Consider the following 25,738-nt stretch of genomic DNA (forward strand, 5'->3'; position numbering starts at 1 on the left):
ATTTTGGTGCCAGCCTGCTTAGATTCAAATCCTAACTGTGACCTTAGGTCACTCAATCTCTCTAGACCAAGTTTCTTCACTTGCAAAATGGAGATTTAGTAACACATGCTTTCCAGGATTGCTGTGGGGTTTAATGAGCTAATATGTATGAAGTGCATCCTGGCAGGTAGTAAGATTATATAAATAATAATGATTGTTTTCTTCATTATCATTATCACCATATTACTATTGTACTACATGCCAGGAACCATTTTTGGCACAGGGAATACAAAAGCAAATGAGACAAGCAAAAAGTCTTGTCTAATAAAATTAATATTCTAAGTATATAAATCCCAATGTGCTCAATTTCAACTGTCTCATCCCATTGTTTCCATTTGTTAAAATATGTACCATAATTTTTCTATAAAATTGGAATAATCACACCTACCTCATAGGTTGTTATGAAGATAAAATGAGTTAGTACATAAAAGTTTGGAACAGTGCCTGGCACATAAAAGCACTCACTACATGTTAGTGGTTTTAATTAACATCTATGCTGTGGGTGTTATGGCTTAAGGTTACTGTCTTGATTCTTTCTGAGTTCCTATAATCTGTTGCTATAGTGATTTTGCATAGCATTTTCTCACAACTACTTTCCCTCCAGAGAGGACTGCTTTTAAAATTATGCTTATTCTTCAATCTCTTATTGCTACTCAATAATATAATGGTTACTAAAGATTGCTCCCCAAACACAAAAAATATATACTAAAACCAAGGGGAAATATTCATAACATTTCACATAAATAATCAGGCTTTTTTTCTTTTAAGCAAATTAGGTTGTTTCATGACAGAGTTATTTGAATACCACAGAATGGGAATTTTGGAATCAGACAAATCTAGGCTCATTTTCCAGTTCTTCCGAGCCTCCTGCTCTCAACCGACCGGGTGTGTCATGAAGGGTAAATGAGAGCTTTTGGAACAGGGTGAGCTCTGCCTTCCTTCCTCCTTTACACTTACAATGTAATTTCAAATGGGCTGTAAAAAATGTTTTTTGAATTCTTAATGAAAGAACATCTCCCTAAAAAAAAAAAAAAAAAGAGTGAAGGGCCACAATAAATGGGATATGTTTTTTTAAAAGTATCTATACACAGAATGCTTTAATGTCAAAGCAAGGGGTGTTTTTTTCTCATTGTGAATCCTTGCATATATATCACTTTGTGGAAAGAAGCTATAAAGAGTAATGTGGCAAGAGTAGCGTCTGTGACTTTGTGGGAGTCATTAATCTCTCCTTATTTTCCTTAATTCAAATTGGGCTTAGTGATCACCTACTTCAAAAAGGCAGCGAAAGTCTTTGAAGAAGCTGCTGGGTAAACAGGAAAGGAGGGGCTGTGCCTTATGAGCCATGTCCCAGAGGGTTTTCTCTCCAGGTTTTAATTAAAAATGAAATTAAGAATTCTTCAAGATTTTATCAGCCTTTTAAGTACTAAGAAGGTCAATGATTTGTTAAGTGTCTTTCTTTTTTTCTAATGGTGCTATTTCCCGGATTAAATTGTGTGAACGGGGCTTAAATTCCTTTTCAGGTCCACAGAGTGGATGGGGGCGCGGAGGACTGAGAGAGAAGACATGGTGCGCACGCGCACAGAGGGAGTAAGGCTCCGCGGGAGCGGAAGCTTGGGGGTGGGTGTGTCCTGGTTACAGTCGTGTCCCCTCTGCGTGCTAGATCAAAACCCACACTTTGCAAGGTTGTTGGGATTCTTAGAAACAATAAGGTATATTTGTAAAGTGTCTAGCTACTAATTTGTGTTCCAGAGAATCGCTGTTATTTTGTCTACATTCCTAAAAAGGCACATGCGGGAGAGACTGGAACAAAAGTAGATAAAAAGAATTATCTCATAGGAGTGTGAAGACACAGCTTAAGAAATATGCCACATTTTACCGGGTGCCTAAACATGTATTAGTAAAAGGAGAAATATGTGACTTTGCCCATGGTGACAAGGAGGGCTGCTGCTAAGAATGACAGAAAGAATCAGCATCTACAGCTTTCTTAGGGTCTCAGGGGATTTACCTAGGCTGACAAATATTTTTCACCTGATTTGTGATAGCACTAAAAATAAATACACATGAGCTCAAGGCTTTAAAGTAGAATGAGCATATGGAAACAATTAATAATGACTAATGTGGAGAGTGCCTAGATGAAAATTCATTTGCTCCATTTTCCTTGATCCTCACAATAATCCTAGGAAGGAAAAGCACAGATAGGATTATCTCCCCCCTTTTCTGATGAGTGAATGGAGGCTCTGAGAAAGATGAAGGGGTTAGCTAAATCCAAGTGCTTAGTATGTGCTTAGTGTGGTCAAAGGAAGACCTCAAACCTAGACAGTCTGGACATAATACCCAGCTCCTCAATGACATCAGGTTGCCACTACCTCAAAGAAGAGACTTTCTAGCACTGCCTTCTATTGAGTTTCCTTCTATAGAGTTTTATGTTTAAATACATTTATTGTGGAAAAAAATGCATTTACTGTGGACAAGAGTGCTGAGAGGAGGTGATATAATCAGCTCGTGTATAATCCAAGCCAGAAAATTCTTGTCCTTGAAATAATCACTAAGTACCACCCATTTCATTTGATAAATAATTCTGAATCCATTTATGTCTATCTCTACAGCTTCAGTTTAGTTCTTCATGATTTCAGCTGTAGTGGATTTGCTAACTAGTCTCCTGGCCTTGAAACTCTTTCTACACAGCTGAGTGATCTTTCTAAAAACACAAATCAAATTATATCTTTGCTCACCTTGAAACCTCTTCAATGGCTCCTCACTGCTTGCAGGATAAATTCCAAAATCTTCTGCTTGGCAAGTAAGGTCCTCTAAGATCTGCAGCAGCCTGTGACTCCAACTTCATTACCCACCCAATAACTCTTAGCCACATAGAAATGCTGTGATTCCCAGAGTGTACTATGCTTTCACACACTGTGGGGATTAACTCTGAGCTACACTTCTTTGACTTCGAACACATTTCTTCCCTCACTGACTGAGGAGGTCAATGTCTCTCTGAGAACTTTAAGAAAAACAGAAGCAGTTAGATGATTCTTCCCCTGCTTACCTTTAGAGACTCACATGAACTTCTATTATAGCATTATTATGTCTAGAAGTTATATCTGATTTTGGATTTACAGACTTTGGGACAGTTAAAACATTAAAGGCCCATATAAATTTGCTATTGTTTTACAAGGAGAGAGAGAGAGCTTGCCAAAGATAGGCCACCGTTACATATGGCTGAGGTCTTGTGAGATAAAGATCTTGCTCTATGTTCCAAGGTTGGGGATGGTTTGAGGCCACCAGCTTTATGACTTCTACAAAGGGAGTGAATTATACATGAATTCCAAGCTCTGTAGAGAGTAGTTAGAAGCTAGACTAGCAAATGGACCTGTGAAAAGGTAATGGTAAGTTTCCCATAAATAACTTCTTACAGGGGGCCTGGGTGGCTCAGTCATTAAGAGCCTGTCTTCAGCTCAGGTCATGAGCCCAGAGTCCTGAGATCCGGTCCTACATGGGGTTCCCTGCTCGGCCGGAAGCCTGCTTCTCCCTCTCCCCCTCCCCCTGCTTGTGTTCCCTCTCTCGCTGTGTCTCTCTCTGTCAAATAAATTAAAAAAAACTAAAAAAAAAAACTTCTTACAAATATTAGGAATTGATGAAACAAGGTGTGACTGGAGAACATTCCTGTGTAAATGCTCACCTTCTGCAGAAGGGACAGTCTAAGATCAGGCTTGCCCCTATGGCTACTTTATACTAGTTGGGTTTTAGTTACCTTGAGATTAGGTACTAGAGAAATGGAGAGCCTTTAGCATATATACGTCACAATGCGCAGTAATGACTTCTTCATTTACATGTCTTTGAACTGTTTAAGGGAAAGGATGGATGGTATCTTATTCACCTTTGAATCCCCAGCATCAATGATAATGCCTGGAACCTAGTAGAAATCCCATGAATATATACTCTGCAATGAGTAAAGATGTTTTTTGATCATATATGGCCTCAAAGGCCATTTCCTGCCCCAAATCTGCCGACATACTTTAGTCTTCATCTGGTTTATCTCAGTCTCTGTTTATCAACTACCAAATAACAATAACTAGGACCACCTATGTAAAAAGGATGAATGAAAACATGCCATACATGTTGAGAAAAGAGACAAAAATATGATTCTCCTTGCCCTAGGAATATCAAAAGCTGAACAACTTACCATTCAATTACCAATTACAACATCAAAAACATTTTTTTTTAAGAGAAAGTACTGGATAAGCAGAAGCCCCACAGCACTCCCATTTGTGTTTCATAGAGCTCCAAATTTTAGTTTGATTCCAGGCTCTGCCCATTTCTTGCTTTTGTAAGTTCTGAAAAGTCAATTACTCTAAATACAATCTGCAACCTTAAGAGCTGACACTTTGCCGAGTAATTTAAAGAGCTTTCCTAAGAAAAATTTTCAACTCTGTTTTCTTCTAGATGATGTAACAGAAGTAATTCTGTATACAATTAATTCACTCCTGGATGTTTGCTATCAAATCAAAGTGCTGAAAATTTGGGTATTCTGACTGAAAGGCACAGAATAGAGACGATTGGCTCTCCTTGCTTCTGCTGACTGGCTTCCATTCCTCTGAATGCTGATTAGGGATTAAGCTGGTGCACATGTAAAGGTGGTTTCACATGCTAACTTTCACAGAGCTGGTTTATATTCTAATCTGAGACAGTAACTGTCCTATCAGTAGGTGCATGCTTCTGAAATAGACTGGGGGAAATTCTCTAGAACTTATATAGAGATATATATCTCTATATATCTGTATATATAGAGATATATATCTCTAGAATATATATATTCTCACACACACATATATAAATATATATTTATATATTATTTATTATATGTAACACCATATGTATTATATAATATATATAATCACATATTGCAACTTAAAGGTGAGGCATTTTTTCAACACTTTGGATGGGCTTTTTTAGTTTATACCTTTGTAAAAAGTTTCCCTAGTATGGTACCTTGCACTTTATCAGTGCTTGATAAATCTTGGTTGGATGAAATGAAAGATATATTCTTGTAATATCCTGTTGAGGGCAGAAGATCCCCAATATTTGTATTTTATTAGAAGTATGCATTACACTCATGAAGACAGTGACTTGAGTTCTTGATCATTACAGAGTTGAATAAGGGCTTGTCCATCTAATTCTAAGTTTTCGGGTACCTCTAAGGTTCTATAGATTATTTAAGGTCACAGTGGAAAAAGCAAGTGACGGTGTTATAAATGGAACTAGAACCGTTGAACTTTACCCCTGAATTATCTATCAGCTGCATTTCAAGAAATATCTGCTCGGAGTGGTATTTTCCACTGCAGAGGAAATAAATCTCTGAAAGGAATTACTCAGTTTTCATGAATAACGGACAGTTACCTAATGAAATGATAATGTACTGACTATTGAGATAATATAAGGTGAAAGTGCAGTAGAAGAAGTGAGCTCTAGTCTGCTGTTCTTTGTTTCAGTGTACAGATTCATCCACTCCTAGGGCTATTTTATGTACCCATAAGACCTGAATAAAGCACAGTTTTAGCCATCATGTGTTCCTGAACAAGGATCTGTCTGCTGGTCTGCAGATCTTATTTCCATGTTTATCTAGTTACTCAAGAGTTTTGAGCTGCTATTGGGCCAGAAACTATGCTAAGTGTTAGGGGTTTAGCAGTGCACAGAGCAGACACAATTCCACCTGGTGAGCTTACAGCATCGAGTGTGAGACAGGAGTTTGGTTTTAAAAATCATATAAATAAATATATAATTATAAATTGCTTGAGTCTTATGGAAAAAAAAAAGAGAGACACTATAATAGGGGACCAGATTTTCTTTCAGGGAGCTTCTCTGAGGAAGTGCAATTTAAGCTTTCATCTAAGATGACCAGAAGTTAACCAGGCAAAGTGTAGTAAGAGCTTTTCAGTTTGGGGAAAGAGCATGTGTGACGCATCTGAAATAGGTAGAGGTTTAGTGCATTTTGTGAATGTGAATAGTGTGATCAGCAAAGGGAGGAGTGAAATGAGGTGTTTAAGAGGCAGGCAGGGGCTAGGTCATGCATAGCTTGGATGCTATATTAGTGACTCTGCATTTTATACTAATGCAAAAGAAGAGAGAGATGTGATCTGTGTTTTTAACAGATCACCTTGGCTGCACTGAGAATAAATCAGGAGGACAACAATGGAAGTGGTGAGACCATTTAGGAGGCTACTGTAGGTGGGAGATAAGGGAGGCTTGGGTTCAAGTGCTAAAAATAGAAGTAGAGAGGAATAAATAGATTGGAGATACATTTTGGAGGTAGAATCAATAGGACTTGCAGACAGACTGAATGATGGGTGTGAGAGAGAACAGGTGTTAAGTATGATTCTCAAGTTTTGGCTTGAGGAATGAGGTAGATGAATGTGCCATTTACTGAGCTGAGAAAGTGTGGAAGGGGAGAAAAGTGGGGTGCAATCAAGAACTTCAGTATCAGTGTATTGTCACAATGTCACTAAAATGTGTATATATATGCATATGTATATGTGTATATGTGACTTTTTTTTGAAGTGAGGGATAAAATAGGAAGAAAAACAAAAGAAGGGGACAGAATTAGACTAGAAAATAGAATTCCCAATCGGGTGATGGAGGGTGAGAGTTGGGGACTGGGGCATATCAGGATTGCTGAAGGTGTTAATCTGAAACAGACATATTCAACATTATACCATATGTATTTTTTTAATTCGGGAAAAACAACAACAACAAAAAAGAAACCCCATGGTCTTCATAATACAAATTACAGAAAGTAAACTGCAAAAGGATTGCATCTGGTAAATCCACACAGGAGGTAGATTCTACCACTGCTTATTGGTGAGTTTTAAGAGAGAGATGCATCAAAATCTCTAGCAGGATGCAAGGAATGCAACTTTTAGATTCATTAAAAAAAGAGCATGGGTTTTTGACATTGAGCCTGAAGGGAGATGAGAAGGTAGGATAAAAATAGAGAAAGAAGAGAAAAAATGAAATGGGTGGAGAATTTTTCCAGCAAGCAAAGACGTCTCTGTCATCATGCCTCTACTGATGCAGGGGCTAATGATCTCCTGGGTTTGAGTCCCAGCCCTGCCACTTACTAGTGGACGATCTGGGGCCTTTCAGGCAACTGCTAAGCCTCAATTTCCTTACTTGTAAAATGAAGATATCGATAACATCTACTTCATAAGGTGACTGTCAGGGTTACAAGATATTCATAAGAAGTACTTAACAAAGTGCCCGGCACAGAGGAGAGCTCAGTAAGTGTTAGGTGACTTTGAGTAGCTGATTATAGATGCCTGAATACCAGGAAGTCATTATTGTAGGTGTGTGTGCACCTTCTGCTTCCCTATGGCTATGGTAATTTTGCCTTCTTAGCTTCAAAATTGAATAGTCTGCTGTATCAAGAAGTAGCTTTTATGATTTGTTAAAAATATAAAACATTAATTAATATTTATGAAGCATTCTAAAATGCTATTAGGCTTTAATTGTTGCAAATTAGTGAAAATGCCCCAGCTGATTACATGGCCAAAAATATGTTTTCTCATGTATTTCTAGAAATGTTATGTATAATTAAAATTTGTTATTTAACTCCTCTAGAAAGGCCAATAATTGACTTTTAATTATTTCTTTGAAAATATGAAAGAAAAACAGAGATGATGTTCTAAGGAGACCCTTTTGATATAACCATTTCCACCTTGAATCATTTTAAAATCTATATTTTCTTGACCTTAACAGTATTATGGAAACATATGAAGGTATTCTATCTGAAAACATAACCAGATAAGCACCTCATTATATGTAGGAACATCATGATTGAGATCTCCTGGTTTAAACGGAACTGGAACTACCTTATGGAACACTACATTCTCCTTTTATTGCTCTCCTCTCTCTGTGACTTTTGCTATTGTGTAAAGATGAGGTTTTATTATTTAGCATACATATTCTTCAGAATACTGATACAGAATCATATTCAATCTTTAGTCCTAGAATTATTTGTTTACAGAGTTGTGGAAAGACTCAAAACATTCTAAGTCAAATCTGAACTTGGCATTTATTGGCGATATCATACCAAGGGCAATGCCTTAATTTCTTTGAAGCCTTGTTTTCTTATATAAAATGGGAGTAACTACATAAAGAGAACATGGTAAAAACCTACTGTGATAACATACCATAAAGGTTAAAATTCTTTGTGGTTAGATAGAACCAGCTAATGCTGTAGTTTTGGGCAAGTTGTTTAATACCTTAAGGAGTCAACTAAGTAGTGGTATTAATTTAATATTTTGATTAAAATATTAAATGGCAATAATAGTACCTACTTCTTAGGCTATCTTATACCTGTAGAATAGTAGTGATTATTAAATATTATTCAAAAATGTACTGAGTACATGCTCTTTTATCCTTCTGTACGAGGGAAATAGTGCTAATTAAATTCCAAGATTAATTCTTCTGGAAAAATATAATTAATACCTTATTAAAAATGCATGGGAACCAAGAACATTTGGAAAATCATGTGATCATGTCCAAGTACTCTGTGATCACACTAGGAAGAGAAACAAAAAGGCAATGTTCTTAATTTCTCCCATTGCACCAAAGAAGCAGAACATCTCTCCACTGAGGAAGATGTCAAGTACAAGAGAAGTGAGCAGAGGTGGATTCTACCCATTCATCCTTGTGGAAGCACATGCAATTCGAGAAGACGAAGCGAGGAAGCGCATGCAGTACCTGGTCATCTCAGAGTCAGGGAGCAGGCCTAGGTGGTAGTGGGGGTAGGGAGCTGAGAGAAGGAAGCTTTTGTCACACTCAACAGGGGAATAGTGCCTGGGAGAAGCAGGCTTATCACACAGTTTGTTCACAGTGCTGTAAACAGGTTCCGGAGGCCTGGTGACACAAGAGCAAGAGAGAGAGATGCACGGTTAGCGAACATACCCAACACCTGTGCAACTAGTTGCATTTCACCATATGCAAAAGTAAACACCCAAAACAATGTCTTAGGCTTTGTGAGGCTTGAAGAAAAAGTCTTTTTAAGAAATACTACCTCTGGCTAGAAATGAGAACTTTGGCTGATACTGGGAATGGTGAAAATTCAGATGCCTGACACCTCAGTGGAGTCATAGTCAACTTATAAACGCCATACCTTTTTGGATAATGTTGTTTTAAGTGCCAAACTTTGGGATCTTCTGACATGGTTCCTTTTTCAACTTTAGTCTCATCTTAAATGAAAGAGATGAGACCTTCCTGACCCCTTTAGCCAGGCCATCCTGTTATTTTTCACAGCACCCTGTCCATACTTCATAATATTTTTTTCTGAGCGTGAAATCATCTTGCTTGTTTTGCTTAATTTATAATTACCACTCTCACTCTGCCATAAATTTTCTGAGGACAGAAATTACATTTATTTTGTTAACCACTTAGAGTCAGTCCACATCCCATAAATATTTGTTGTATTCACATGTGAATGAATACACTGACAAAACTTCACACATTTGTGTAGCAATTTTTTGGGAGTGTTGGCCTTACCGAGAAGTCTAATTGCTTATATGATCTCAGTGATTCCCCTTTATATTTATTTATAAATCGCCACCCAACAATTAGTTTCAGAGAGTTTTCTACCAGGAGGATAATCACTTCGGTAAAATTTCTATTAAATGAATTAATCTAGAGATACTAAAACATTATCTAAAACAGCAACATCTTTTAGTTGTTATAAACATGCCTAGTAAATTTCAGTTATAACTTTTGCCAAACATGCACGTACTACAAAGTCCTTGGTTATTTAAAAAAAAAAAAATCTCACAACTCTGTACCCACTCTTTTTTTTTTTTTAAAGATTTTTTTTTATTTATTTATTTGACAGAGAGAGAGGGAACAGAAGCAGGGGGAGTAGGAGAGGGAGAAGCAGGCTCCCCGCTGAGCAGGGAGCCCGACGTGGGGCTCGATCCCAGGACCCTGGGATCATGACCTGAGCTGAAGGCAGACACTTAATGACTGAGCCACCCAGGCGCCCCTGTACCCACTCTTTTAACACATGGTCTGAAATTGTTACCAGTGTCTTCCATTTAAGGCAAGAATTGAAAGACCCAAATTCAAATGGAAGAACTCTCTGGCAGTCTGGGTGGGAACATAAGGAAAAGGTCAGGAAATAGGGCAATGACCAGACCCAGGTGAGGGAGAGAGCACCCCTTCAGTCCAGGAGACATCAGGGGCCGCAGTGGCGGCCATATCCCTGAGCAAAGATACAGGAAGTGTAGGTGGCGAGCTCAGTGAAGGCATAGTGCCGTGTTTCTGTAGCTCCCAAAGTGGTCCCCAGTGTTGCTCAGTCAATGCTTCTTGAACAGAGCAGGGGAGAAAAGAGGATAAGCAAAGCATTAAAAACAAACTTTACCTAAATTATAGTATTACCGTGGGCAGTCATGGCTTAGACACACTATCTAGAGAATTAGTTTCTTCCCTAACACAAAGCCTTCCATAACATAGCGAAAGATGCCTTGATTTGTTTGCTTTCTACAACACAGTAGAGAGCCTGAGGAGTGGACGGGAGGAATCCAGAGGCTTATTTCGTCATCCAAATAACTATCTCAGTGCTAAGATGAGGTGCTTGATAATGGAGTTGGCTTGTTCTATCCCAGTGGCTAATAAAATAACACTGACAAGAAGATTTTTAAAGTTTCTTCAAATAGCCAATTTTTTCCCCCTCACTTTACGGAAGCTAGCATATATTCTTGTTCAGACAAGTGCTCCCTTTTCAGAAAAAAACCAAGTAAGTTTGTCAATTTCTGTTTGTCAATTATCTAGAATACACACAATTCATAATGATAAACAGCAGCCCTTAAAAAAGGCAGCTGTAAGATCATTTTACAAAAGTGTTTTTATCAGTTTTTCTAAGTAATTCACACTGTGTGAAGTGATGTAAAGGAAAGATGCTTTCAGTTATCCACTGAAATACATCTTTTAAAACTGTCAGATTTGATACTGTTCTTGATTTCTTTTTTGGGGGGGTCTGTTTTTGCTTTGTTAATAGACTCAGCTTTAGGAAGATTGATGTGTATTTCCATGGTTTTGGAGACAGAAAGACCCATGATGCCAATCTGATAAAGAAAATTGGCTTGGGAGATCATCATTTTGTCTGCACTGAAAACGGGGTTATCCACACAAGAACTCAGCTTGAAAAGGGCTTTGTATTAATGAGATACATAAGTATCAATTAAATAAGATATGAGGAGGAATGTGTGAGCTCTATGGGAATTTTTCTGCATAAGTGATCACAGGAGGACCTAATATTATTTTCCACATTTTCTGCTTATGATTGAGCTGCCGTGGCAGAAATGGCCAGAGATGGATCGCCTCCCAAACATCCATTTACTCCTTTTTTACTTATTAAGAGGAAGCCAATTTTCCACTAGTCACTTTTCCTGTAGTAAAACTATATTTCTCAATATCCCTTGTAGAACTTTATTTCTCAGTCTCCTTTGTAGGTAGATGTGGCCCACTGAAAACGTTCAGCCCAATGTAACTGGAGCACAAAGGTTTTGTGGGACTCCTCTGATGGCTGCTTAAAGGGGAGCTGACTTAGCTAGGACCCCTGTGATTTTGCTCTTTCCCATTTCCTCCCTTTGCTTACCTGGGACCTGGATATAATGGCTGGAGCTTCACTGGTCATCTTGGACCATGAAGCAACCTTGAGAATAAAAAGAAACAATACAGATAGGGGACCATAATGGTCACTGTGTCACTGATGATAAGGAGTGAAACTACGCCACTTGTGAACTTTCTACCTCTGGATTTCTTTGATGAGAGATAAAGTATGTTTATGCTAGTGTTTTTTTTTTTTTTTGTAAATGAGGCTTAATATTAACAGATAGACTACTGCAAGATGTAAGACTGATAATTGAATACAAAGAAATAACTACAGATGCGGCTACCAAAAGGGGCTAATACATTTAATTATGTTAGAGGTCCATCTGACACATTTTGTATACATAGAAAAAGATAAAGAACACTATTGTCTGGCTTTGTTGAGAGCCTGTGACTGTTCATAGAGAACTCACTGCATCTTGATTAAAAATATTATATATATAAAATGGTAACTGATTTAAACTGCCAGCACAGGGCTTAAGAATAAGGGAATTGATGACTTCTTTTAGGTCATAAAATATTCTCATGATGATGTCATTTCAGTTAACATCATGCTTTCTGCCTAGGAGGGCTGATTTAATTTTCTCAGGCTGCTGTTGATTTGACAGACCAAGAAAATGATGTTACCAATTTTCTCCTAGTCCTTTTACCTCAGTAGGACTATATTTTGAAACAAATTATCAGAATCAAACCTGGCTAATATGTATATTAAGGAAAAAAATCCTACTTGGATTGTACTCAATTAAACGAAGAGGAAAAAACTCTCTGAACACTACAATAAATTCAAGACAATAAAAATTAGGCCCTGTCCATTGTCCAGTGTTGAACTTAAGACCTCTGCCTATATCCTTTGGAATCATTTTATGGACATAATATTATTTCATGACTCATTTGTTTTAGTAGATCTGGTGTTGGGGCAGGCTTAGATAACTTGAATTTTAGAAGAGGGACCTTATATCTTTGCCTACAGTCACTTTCAAAACTTTTTCATGGTGGATTGATTTTGTGCCTAGGCTTAATCACTCATGATTCAAAGTCTGATCAAAGCAGAAATACACCTATTGAAACTGTAGGCTCATTTATACCTATCATTCAGTCTTTCATCCTTTATTTATTTACAAGTTATTTTGTACAGTCACTGACTATTGAGTGGACATTTCAAATTCAGCTGAATTGTGAGAACACTTGCTATCTCAGAAGACAGGTAGATGAAAAACACCAAAACATAACAGAACACTTGACAAACTTGACAGAACGTTTTTGCAATATTCACCATGTCCTCTTGCAAACAAACAACTAAATTAAAAATATCAGTGAGAGTGTCCTTCCAAGTGGCATAAAAATGGAGTTGATATTTGAAGATTTCTGCCTGCTAGATTCACTACGGTCCTAGGATTCTATTGTGTGTTACGTACTATATAGGCCATAGCACAATACCCAGTAAGTACTACAACAAGCTACAGTCTGAGAATAGGAAATAGCATGTAGTAGGTACTTGAGAAACATTTCTTGGAATAAATGGATTTTTTTTTTTAACTATTCTTCTTTGAGAGCAATGAAAAATTTCTGGCTCTTTCAAGGAAGCCCAAAATTCTGCTGAATCTTAAAACTCCATTTAAAATTTTAGGACATCATCAATTCTCAGGGGTTATCCAGAGGACAGAAACCCCAATGGTGTCAGAAACTACTCGCTTTAAGTACTAGGTGTGCATGGTTCACCCCCTCTCGAGGGCCAGGTTTCGTGCACCTGCAAGCCCGCCCACGGTTCCTGTGAGTCACTCCATGGGCTCTGGGCACAGACATAGCTCAGGCTTGAGTTCCAGAAGTCCTAATGCCAGAAATCAGCATTCTTAGTATTTCCCTGCAGTGATATTCTCTGTGACCTCTCCGCCAGACAGACAAGAAATGCCAATTTATGAGCTGTCACTGGGATCTGGGTGGCAGGAACAGATGCCACCATCACTTCACATTTATTCAGTAAAGAAGTGCCACGGGGAAATGACTTTAGGCAGTGTGAATCAGCCAGTCACAAACTGAAAGAGCCTGTTTATCCTACTATAAACCTCCAGAGTCGCCTGGGTCAGGAGGTAATGAATATGGAAATCCAGTTTGAGGTGCCTCCTGTCTCTCTTCTTTATGTAGATGCCCCCAGAAAGGGGGGAAAGGAGTTAAAGATTATGAGTGTAATCTCTAAGTGAATTTATAAACAAATCATTTATTTTGCCGTCCACTTATCAGGGGCCATAGATAAATGGCTTTGTAGTCTCTAGTGTTCAGCCATCAGCATTTATTTGCATATCTATGGGTTTATAATTGCAGGCTCTTATAGCATATAATTAGCACACCCTGGCCCTTGGTGACCTCTCTTCTCCGAACTCCATTAGCACTTGCTATTTGTTCAGCTTCCTTGGCATTTTCAGTTACTAATCCACAAGGATAGTGTGGAGGGAGGTGCTGCATCATACCCTCTCCTAAGGAAAACCACCCTGTCTGCAACTGCCTCTTCCCATTTGTCCCATGGACTCCAAGCCAATTCAGTCCCCTGCTCAGCCAAAGCGGTTTAGACCAGGATTGGGACTCTATTCTGAGACCATGACCGGTAGGACCTATAGGGTTGGGCTGGGGAGGGAAAAAAAAAAGGGTAGGCCAATTGGATTCTGCTACTGAATGTGAATCAAGGAGCAGAAGAAGAAATGATCAGCTGGCAGCATGAGGGAGAGACGCAGACATGTAGAGGACAGCTGTGGCTGTGTCCACTAATTATAGTGAACCACAGCAAAGCTTCCCAAATTTTGTTGCTCAAGTGTCTAGAGGCTCCTTGAATCTAGAAAACAGTCTGTTCACTCTTTAAGGGACTTATTATTAGGGCTCATGTCATCGAATTTCTCTGCTGGCTCCCATATGACATTAGATGTATAATGAAAATCAACGACCACCTCCCACTGTATTCCTTCACTGGAGCTTGGGTCAGATCACTTGCTTACAATCACAAGAGTGAAAATAAAGCAGGCACTCTGCTTGTTTTATACTGTCATTTTTAGATCACCTCAACTAAACTATGCCACTCAAAGACAGAAGATACAACCTTGGATACCTATGTAATTCCAGAGTACCTGAGACCAATACCTACCTGATCCTTTTATTTATTATGGATTCTTTTGCATTATTTTCTAAAATGCTGCATTAAAATATTATCTTAATTGCAGAGTTTTTTGGTGCCCCCTTAAATTTTGTGCCTGATGTGGTACTTCACTTGCCTCACCCTAGTCCTAGCCCTGCTTATACCAGAGATGAAAAATGTTTAATGCAGTGATGATGGTCATTGTTAATACTCATCTGTGTGGTGCCTGAAGACAGGTCAAATGCATAGGACTTCTTTCCCTTAAAGGTAACAGTAAGAGTGACTCACACTCTATTGAGTTTTCCATTCTCCATCAAAGGGACTGCTTTCAAAGCCCAAAGGCCAAAGCAGGCAGGGCCCTCACCTCATTATACTGTCATATTTGGTGCACAGGCCTCCTTCCTTCTCTGATTATTAGCTCTCAGAGGATCAGGCCCAAATCTCATTTATCTTTGTTTCTATATTGCTTTCCCGAATGTAAGAACATATGAGTGAAATACTGTCATAGGAAAGAAATGAAGCTGTGGGGGGAAGAAAAGGGACTGGTATTTTTTATTCTCTCTTCTGGAGCTAGAATTAAAAGGAAGAGTCTAAAATTACAGAAGGAAGGATTTGAGTTATATATTTGTATGCTTTTGACCATAAATCTGTCATAAAAAATGATATGGATGAATCTATAAACTGCTTAGATTTTAGATTTTCTAACCCTCATCGTATGTGGGCTTCCCTGGCCGCTCTGAAGGTAACATCCAGCCCTATGCAGGAAATAGAACCAAACTACATAAGTGGATGGCAGCTGGGATGCCAAACACTTGGGTGCCTAAGCATCTGGCATACTGCTTGGCATGCTTTGGAGGAAAAGGTTTTTTTTGACCTTACAAGTGTGCCTCATGATTCCCTTTACACATAATGCACTGTTTCTGGGCCAAGGATTTGGAGAAGTAAGCAGAAAAGCATTAAATTCTAGGCCTGGGCTAATAGGTCTTAAGGGCAGAATTCTGGGGAGCCTAAAATTAATTAGGGGATAAAAGAGGATACAGGACCAGGTTGTGAACTATGTGGTGTTACAGGTGAACTGGACATTGTAACAAGAAGGATTAAAGAAGAGGCTCGCTTCTCTTACACTGAGCATTAAGCAGAAAAGTGTTAGCCATTTGGTAAAGGTGCTATCAGAACTCAAAGTACAACACAGAGAGATGTGGGGAATGAATTGGTCTAGGTGATGTGTAAGAGCTCATTCATTTCTCTTATTCGAAGCACCATGAGGACCTTTGAGGGATGCCTATTTGCACTATACTTGCTTTTCTAAAATGTAGCTTCTTTCTTTTAATGATATTACAAAGCCTTCTCTATATATAAACAAAGTTGTTAAGCTGTAAAATTATATGCAGAGGTAAACTGTTACAAAACAGTGTGGTGAGTGCAAAGAAACAGAGCTGAGTTTGACTCTGGCTTTTCCAAATTACCCTGTGTGGTCTGCGGTTTCTTAACTTCCTTGAGCCTCTGCATTCTCATCTGTAAAGTGGGGATAGTAATGTCAGCCCGGGAGGAACATAAAGCACCTAGCTCAGTGGATGGGATGCACTGTTGAGTTTACCAAATAGCAGCCAATACTTTCTTTTCTTTTCTTTTTAATAAATTTGACATGTAACATTGTGTAAAAGTCCAAGGTATACAGTGTGTTACTTTGAAACATTTATATATTGTAATATGATTGCTGATGTACGGATATTTATCACATTACATAATTATAGTACAGTATTATTGTCTCTATTCATAATACAGTACAGTATTATTGTCTCTATTTTCATACTGAGCATTAGATCTCTACCACTTATTTACTGCTCATTACAAGTTTGTACCCTTAATACTATTACTCTTATCCTATCCACGATCACCATCTCTTGGTAACCACCATTTACTCTGTTTTTTATCTTTTTTTTTTTTTTTTTTAGGGGGGGCAGAGGGAGAAGGAGACAGAGAATCTTAAGCAGGCTCCACACCCAGTGTGGAGCTCCATCTCACCACCTTGAGATCATGACCTGAGCCAAAATCAAGAGTTGGGCGCTTAACTGACTGAGCCACCTCAGCACCCCACTCTGTTTTTTATCTTGTTTATCACTTTCAGGCACTTGTGCTCACAGTGCTGCCTAGCCTCTGAGAATGCTGCTCCCCTATCAGGCAGTTCATATATTAGCACACTAATGTCATGTGGATTCTCTACCAGAGAGTAGAACAAAGGAAGTAACAATCTGTGGTTTTCAGTATCACCAAAGGCACTGCATAATGTTGCCTTTTAAAGACTCACTTTTGCTTCTGATATTGAAAAGGTAATTGGTCCTCTATCATAGTCCTTGGGGTTGATGCTCACTTTGTCTGAACTTCACAATTATTTTCATTGTCTCTAACAAGATATCATCTCCAACTCAAACCCCTAATTGGTGCCTGCACCTTCATAATGATTTCCTTTCCTGTATGACTCACAGCTGTGGTGTCATCAAATTGTTGGGCCATAAGTAATTTGTTATTAGCAATAGTCTATGTACCATGATCTATAAATAATACTTTTTAAAAATGGAAAGTAGGATCAATTCACGACTTTCTCTGTAGAAACATCATTCTCCGTTATATTTTACTATGTTTGTTTATTGAGGAGAGAAATGGCAGAGTATGAAGTGCACCATTTAAAGTCATTTTGAAAGTTTTCAATTATTAAGGTGCTTTATTTTTTTCAAAAGAATGTTCAGGTTTCAACAAAATTAGGCTCTCATGACTGTGGATTGTAAATGGTTCATGCAGTGTTTCTTGTTTTTTGTTTTTTAAATTAGAAGTTGAAAGTCAATGACCTTGATAATGGTGTCTATAATAGGTGTAATCCCAAAGAGGACAGGAATCACCATATCTTGGTATTGGGTAAGTGTGTCCTGCTACAGTATTTTCATGGCATCCTGAAAGATGTTGAAACAAATACTATCTAAGATGCACAAGCCCAAGTATCATGGCTAGACCAAGGTTTTTGACATTTGAATTATCTGAGCAAGGTTTAATATGCCCTTTCACAGTGTTTAAATTCTTTCATTTTTATAAACCTAGCTTTCAAGTTTTTTTTCTTTTTAACTGAACTCATAGGATAAAATGTAAATCTACCAAAAAAGCAGGTTAATAGATATCTAGCAACCTGACGGAAAAGAATTTTTTTTTTTTTTTAAATAGGCTCCACGTCCAGTGTGGAGCCCAACATGAGGCTTGAACTCACGACTCTGAGATCAAGACCTGAGCTGAGATCAAGAGTTGGACACCTAACTGACTGAGCCACTGAGGCACCTTGAGAAAACATTTCTTAAGCATAAAATAAATGGAAGAAATCATATAAAAGATGAGAGATTTGACTACATAAAAATTTAAAACTGCTGAAGTAAAAAGAAGTCATAAACAAGCAGTAAGTTGAGAAAGCATCTTCTCCAAATACATTTATCAATATTTTAAAGATGCTCTTACAACTCAGAAAGATAAACCATAAATTTTCAATAGAAAATAGACAAAGGCATTTAGCATCCAATCACAAAAGAGAAAATATAAATGACAAATAGACACACAAATATAAATGCCTCACTAGGAATAAAAGTAATGCAAATTAAATGCTCTGTCCCCCTTTGCTGTTTAAAAATAATGAAGGATTTTAAAATTGATAAATCACAATTTAGTTGTTGTATGGTGAGTTAGACACTCATATTGCTGGTGCTATGGACTGTTAAACTCCCTCACAACATTCCAAGAAAGCAATTTGGCAATGTATTTCAGAAGTTTCAGAAGTAATCCTGCCCTTTGATTCAGCAATTCTACCTCTAGTGTGTAATCCTAATAATAAGAAAATAAAAAATGTGGACACAGGGGTCCATAGAGAGAAAGTCATTGTGGTTTGTCGTAAGGGTAATGCATAAAAAAAGTAAACAATCAAAATGTCCAAAAAAGGGACAAAAGGTTTAAAATGTGAGATATAGCCACATGATGGTTTCTTGTTTAGCCATTAAAGATTCACAAAAAATCCTAATGATATAGGAAAATGCTTTCCTTTATCATGTTGAACAAAGTGTAGTATTAAATTGTACATGGGACTGCGGGGACAATGGAAGCTGAAAACACCTAATTCTCTTAAAGAGCCTAAACTAAGGAGACAGGAAAGAAAATGCTGTGGAGAGTAAGGATTGTATGCAAGGTTGGGGTGGGGTGAAAGAGCGCCCTCTAGGAAGTGGTAATAAATAACAAATGCAAAGTTAAATGGGAATCTAAAAACATGTCCCATTCAGGAAGTTTAAGAAGGCTTGAGTAGGAGACCAACTTGAAAAGGTAGGCAGGTCTTGAGCACAAGTCTAAAATCCGCCAGTGAAAGAAGGCCATGGAGGTTAGTGCTCTTTGCACTGAATGCAATGAGAGTTCAATCATTTGTACTGTTCATTTTTACATTCATTCATTTATTTCATCTATATTTACCAAAAACCTACCCTATACCAGGACCAGAGAGATGTGGAGCAGATAGACAACCGAGCTACTGTAGGTGACAGGGCATATGTGCATGGGAATTTAGGAAAAGCTGAATTGGTGGAGCTCCGGAAGATGGGATATAGTGAACTTTTTCAACTCTAGAGCTTTCCCATCAAGATGACACCTTTTCTCTTTGTGCTACTTCCTTCTCCTCTCTCTAGCCATGACTTTATTTAACTGGTATTTTATAAATGAGATACTCTCTATCTCACTATTCCTGCTGCTCTTATTTCTGCTTCCTAACAACACCAACTTGCACATGACTCATGATGGACCCTCTGGTCTCCTTTTCATCATTACCTATTAGCTTCATTTTTCACCGACAGGTGTTCATTTGGGCTGCCTTTTAATTAAAAATTCCTGAGAAAACTCAATAGACCCAGTTTGCTTTTTTTGACTGAATCACATTGCTGGGCACCAGCTAGCCTCTGGATTGGCATCCTTTGGGTCAAGTACACACCCTGTTCATTTGCTGGGGGATGAGCCACCTGACCCTTTCAGTTTTTCCCTTCCAGCAGAGATGTAGGCAAGGCACAGTGGTCTGAGGTGAGCTGGGCATTCCACTGGTATTCTTAGATTTGACCTGATGGGTAACTAAACACATCATTATTTCCGGCCAGTACTATTAAAAAATGGTATAGAGAGGGAAAGCAGGACCATTCCTTTTGGATACAAATCTGGAAACAAAAAAGTTTGAATGATAAAAAAAAAATACAGGGAACATCACAAAGGTCCCCAAAAGAAGGCCCAAAGCTTAATTATCTCCCTAGGGTTTCTGTTTACCATGATATTAAAACATAACCTTATGGAACAAAACATTTACCTCTACAATAATTTTCTTTCCTCAGAGGCTCCAAGATTAGTTATATCTGTAACACTTAAACCAAAGGTTTCTGGATCTGATGAGATCTTGAGTTTTTAAATTCACACCTACATAAAAATTTCTGAATATATTTAGCCAAATCATATCTTCTAAAATAGAATGCAAAATGTTAATTCCGCTATCTACTTCTGTGTGCCAATTTTACGTTATTAATACAGAGTCTGTAGGAGAGAAAATACTTTACACCTTTAACTGAAAGAAAGCTCAGCTTGAGTACAACAGCAGCTCCTAGAAGGAAAAAAAAATAATGTTCAAATATAATTCTATATTACCAACAGAAAGGGTGAGGTGGCTTTAACCAAATCACTTAGATGGATTTCTTTCCCATCCCTTTGCAATGGTCCATTTTCCTCTATTTCATGCAGCTGTTATACCGTTTACTCTTCTGGGCCCGGAACAAAGGATAAGACATTCATAAGAACAAGAGACAGCTCTAGCACTGCTTTGCTCTCTTTGGAGGGGACCACCAGCTAAGAAGCACTTCTACTGGGATTTCAGACCAAGACACAGACTGAGGTCCTAAATTCCCTTGGGCTGATGCTTCACATTACTTCAAAATTTACACGTAGTGATCCTTTCTTCCAACCCTGCATTTGTATATGTAAATGTATCAGTTGTTCCTGGTTCCTAAGAAGGGTCTCGCTCCCATTTTCTCCACAAGTCCTTCTGAAGTATACCTGATTGTAGATTTTTCTCCTTTCTAAACTCCCATACAGTCTATTCTTAATGCCTGCCACTTGGTTTTGTACTCTGATATATTTTAAATGATAAAAATAACAACTACGTACATATATCTTGGGAACCTACTAGGAGGCAGGCCCTGTGTTACATACGCTTTATATATTCTACATCCTGTAATCCTCCCATAAATCCTAAGATGTATATAATAGTATCTGCAAGGCTTCGCACTACCTTGTCTCCCCTCACATGACTGACTTGGTGGTGGTGGGGCTGGATTTGAATCCAGGTTGTCTGGCTACAAAGTCTGGGTGGGTAACCATCATGTTGCTGTTGTTTTGTAAACTCTTTTTTCTAGCATAAACTTTCCCTCAAGGGTCTAACTACATTCTTGGTCATCTTGGCAATTATAGCCCCTATTTTAAAGGCAGTAGAGAACAGAACAAAGAGAGCAAGCTGTGAGTCTGATTGTCTGGACTCAAGTTCCAGCCCCATTACTTTAATAAGGATGCGATCATGGGCAATTTGTTTACCTCTAAGCCTCAGTTTCCTCTCCTATAAGCAAGAATAATGTCTACCTCTTACAGCCTTCTGAGTATTAGATGAAATGATGCTTGAATAGCACTTAGCACAGTGCCTGGCAGGCACTCAATAAATGCCATGACTATCACAAGTATTCGAACAGGAAATCTGGCAGTGACCTGCTTAACATGTCCATTTCTAGTCATTTTTGTGGATGGAAATTCATTCTTAAGAGATGATTTCCTCTTATGATGACAAAATCATGTTTACAGCCATGCCCAGGGTTGTCAGAAATAGCAAATAAGAATAAAGAATGTTCAGTTAAATCTGAATTCAAGTTAACAATGAATAATTTTTAATATAAATGTTAATATTGCCTGGGACATATTTATACTAAAGACTTATTTATCGTTTATTGTTGTTTAAAGTCCAATTTAACTGGATATCATTCTTTTATCTGGCAACCAGCTGGCCCCTTTGCCATTGAGCTCCTGTCCACGACCAATATTCTGCCTTGCAGCATATTCATTCACACTGGGGTACAGTTTACCTTTTTACTCTGGTGCTTCTTTTGGTTTGCTGCATTAAGTCAGCAAGTGTGCTTCATTTATTTTTGTATACCCAGTGCTCAACATTATATGTCTATCTGTGCCTGAATTTATATCTATGCCCAAATCTATATGCAGATATATAATTTTAGATAGAAATTTGATCTCGATCATAGTATACATATTATTATGCTATTGCTTTTATATTTTAAATTTACATCTTCTGACAGACATCCTTCTAAGTTAGCACACATAGCACCATCTACATTTTCTCTAATAGCTGCAAAGACCCTCCTCATACACCAGTGTTGGTGGTATAAACTGCTGAACCTATGACCCAGAAATCCTACTTACAGGAATCTGTCCTGTAAAACGGAGCACAGCAGGTGTACATTGATTATCACTGTCACAAAGTCTGTGAAAGCAAAACACGGGAAAAACCACATATGTTCATTAGTATTGAACAGACATGTAGGTATTAAAAATATTGCTGTGTAGGATCTGATGACATGGAAAGATACTCAGAACCTACAATTAACTGAAGAAAGCAGGTGAAAATAGTATTTGCGGTTTAACCCAGTTTTTTTTTTTTTTAAGATTTTATTTATTTGTTTGACAGAGAGAGAGACACAGAGAGGGAACACAAGCAGGGGGAGAGGGAGAGGGCGAAGCAGGCTCCCCACTGAGCAGGGAGCCGGATGTGGGGCTTGATCCCAGGACCCTGGGATCATGATATGAGCCAAAGGCAGACACTTAACGACTGAGCCACCCAGGCGCCCCTAACCCAGTTTTTGTAAACAATAAAAAAGATGAAGTATGATCCTAATTTTATATAATAGATGATGAGAAAAAAATTTGGAAGCATATGCCAGAGAATTTGCTGAATATCACTTCTGGGAAATATGTTCACGTTAAATTTTTATTTCCCTCAATATTACATGTTTTTAAATGACTTATAAAGGACATCAAAAATTGTTCATTGTAGAAGCTAAGAATCTGCATATGAATCTGCCATGAATCGACATATATAGTATGCTGCCGATTTTATGAGAAGCATATCTGTATGTCTACACATATGCTAGGAAAAGTCATTGGAATGTTAATGGTGCTTTCTCTGAGTGGTGAAATTATAGGTAATTTTGATTTCCTTAATTATATTTTCCTGTATTTTAAGTTACTTTTTAAATAATACATATTTTTTTTCTATTCCAGAGGACTGTTAGGGATTTATGTTGGGTCTTGTTCAATTCAGCCCCAGAAATCTACATATTCTCAAATAAGTCAGAAATAAAAAATAAATTTCCCCACTTTAGGGCTGATTTTTCTTTAATACTGAGCAACTTTTATTTCTATGTGATACGTAGGTACTAACAAGGTATTTTATGAGTGGCAATGCAATTTTATGAATAATTGGTTGTGACTAACAGAATGACTTAACTGGCATCACCATATTTCCTGTTTAAATGTGTCAGAATCTCAAATGTCTCCAGTTATGCAAATATATTCATTTATTAAGAGGATCCCAGTTAAGGTTTAGTCTACTTCGGAGAAACTATGTGCTAGCCAGAATTCTTTTATGGAAATGATAACAAAACAAATTAATGACTGTTGTCTTTTTTTTTTTTTTTTACTAATGCATTTACTCATTCATCTAACATCTATTTATGTATTCAGAGAACATACAGGGAGGCTATGAACATGGTGGATGGAGCATGAGTTTACAGGCAATGAGACCTGGGCTTGAATACTGCTCTACTGCTTGCTTAGCTGCAAGACTGGGGAAGTTACTGAAGTTGCCTGAATCTTGGCTGCCTTATCTAGAAAGTGGCTTACCTTAAAATCTACCTTATAGGACTGCTGTGAGATTAAGTGAGATAATCCGTGCAAGGCTTTAAGGAATCACCGCCATATGGTAGATGCTTAGTCCATAGCTATTTTTATGTATTAATCTAGGTGATGTGGATGATAAAAATCTGATACAGACATAGATGCTTCCCTTAAGCATCACTTTGTCTCAGAGAAAGGATGTGTGTGTATGTGTGTGTGTGTGTGTGTGTGTGTGTGTGGTAAAAGAGATCCAAACTGGTTAACCGTGATGGGACGGAAAGATAAGACTATCTTGGGAATTCAGATTAAGAGGAAATGGTATCCAGCAGGGAGAATCTTCGCAGGAGGTACTGGAGCTGGGGCAGTACCAGTATATGGGATTGAAACACATTAAGATGAAGAGGTGGTTGAGGGAAGCATGTTTGGTCAAGGGCACAGCAAGAGAGGGCAGGGTAACTGGTAAAGCCTGGTTACGTTGATCAGAGCATGGAAACATGAAGGGGGAAAGTGGAAGATATTCTGAAAATATAATGCACAACATATGAAACCATTTATAGGAGAACTTCTATTTTAATAAATTCCCTAAACTCTTGGGGACATTAAGTGGATTATGTGTATTTGAGGAATTTTACACATATTTAATCTCCTAGGTAATAACACATTTTAGTGAAACACAGACCAAGTTTGAGTCCCAATTCTACTACCTATTAGCCGTGCATTTTTATTTTTATTTCTTTTAAAGATTTATTTATTTATTTGACAGAGAGCACAAGCAGGGGGAGCAGCAGGCAGAAAGAGCGGGAGAAGCAGGCTCCCCACTGAGCAGGGAGCCCGACATGGGGCTCGATCTCAGGACCCTGAGATCATGACCTGAGCCGAAGGCAGATGCTTAACCATCTGAGCCACTCAGGTGCCCCTACCTGTGCATATTTAGACAAGCTACTTAATCTTTCTGATTTTCAAACCTGTGCCATTGTGAGAGATAGCACATGACAGCACTATTGTGAAAATGAATAGGAAAAAAGTATCCAAATGACTTATCAGAATGCTTGAGATTGGCAGAACTCAGCCAACATTAATCACACTCACCAGAGTCACCAGACTATTCTCCTCACCATTTCCTAAACCTCCTCTCCCTCCCTGTCAAACAGTTTTGAGATAATCATTCTAATCACCCTCCTGTTCATGCTCTGAGGAGTTTTAAGTAAAAGAGCTCTCCTTGTATGCTGTTGGCCAAACTATTTCCAGTTGGTTGAGTAAGAGCACAAGTTACACAGAGTGATGAGATGGCTGGCGTTGAGGTCGATCTGGGGAGAGGACTCCTGGCTTATCTGGAGGATCCAGAGAGATCCTGACTGAACCAGTACATCCAATGAAAATGAGAGCTGCTTGTAAATGAACTGCTGTAATGAATGAAGATACAGGAACAAAGAAACCGGATGGAGGAGATTTTTCTTTTTCTTTTTAAAAACTATCAATAATGCTGAACCCTCCATCTACTCTATCTAACCAATCCAGAAAAGAATCAGCAGATGGGAGAATTTAGAATAATATATTCTGATCACAGCTATTTGGCATCTATGATAGGTCCTTGAGATGGCGAACAGCTAGTCCTAACCCTGACATGCATTTAGCCATAAGGATATTGTCTGTTGGGCTGTAAGGTGGTAGGTAGCTGTGTATTTAAGGAACTTAGAAGTATCTAACATTCCTATACAAAAACATTTGTTTCACAGAAAAGGGGGATTAGGGAAAAGAACATTTCTGAATTACACTAACATAAGTTGCTCGCTCTTTCTTTCTTTCCTTCTTCCTTCCTTCCTTCCTTCCTTCCTTCCTTCCTTCCTTCCTTCCTTCCTTCTTTTCTTTCTTTCTTTCTTTCTTTCTTTCTTTCTTTCTTTCTTTCTTTCTTTCTTTCTTTCTTTCTTTCTT

General features: G+C 38.1%; 1 protein-coding gene across 22 annotated transcripts in view; it reads right to left on the bottom strand.

Annotated features, from left to right (window-relative positions):
• Positions 1 to 25,738, bottom strand: part of DLG2 (discs large MAGUK scaffold protein 2) — a 2,181,535-nt gene that overhangs the window by 427,389 nt on the left and 1,728,408 nt on the right. For 17 of the 22 annotated variants that reach the window (XR_012374525.1, XM_073879828.1, XM_073879806.1 and 14 more), the window contains one exon: positions 8,776 to 8,931. The exons of the other annotated variants lie outside the window; for them this stretch is intronic. Coding sequence is in view for 16 of the 17 variants with exons in the window: in XM_073879828.1 (XP_073735929.1) it covers positions 8,776 to 8,931 (156 nt within the window). In the remaining variant the exon portion in view is untranslated. The remainder of the gene's footprint in view (positions 1 to 8,775; positions 8,932 to 25,738) is intronic. 22 annotated transcript variants of the gene reach the window in all.

Source organism: Callorhinus ursinus, unplaced genomic scaffold (assembly GCF_003265705.2).
Source record: "Callorhinus ursinus isolate GAN/ISIS: 27379988/994484 unplaced genomic scaffold, GSC_fseal_2.0 scaffold35, whole genome shotgun sequence".
NCBI lineage: Eukaryota > Metazoa > Chordata > Mammalia > Carnivora > Otariidae > Callorhinus > Callorhinus ursinus.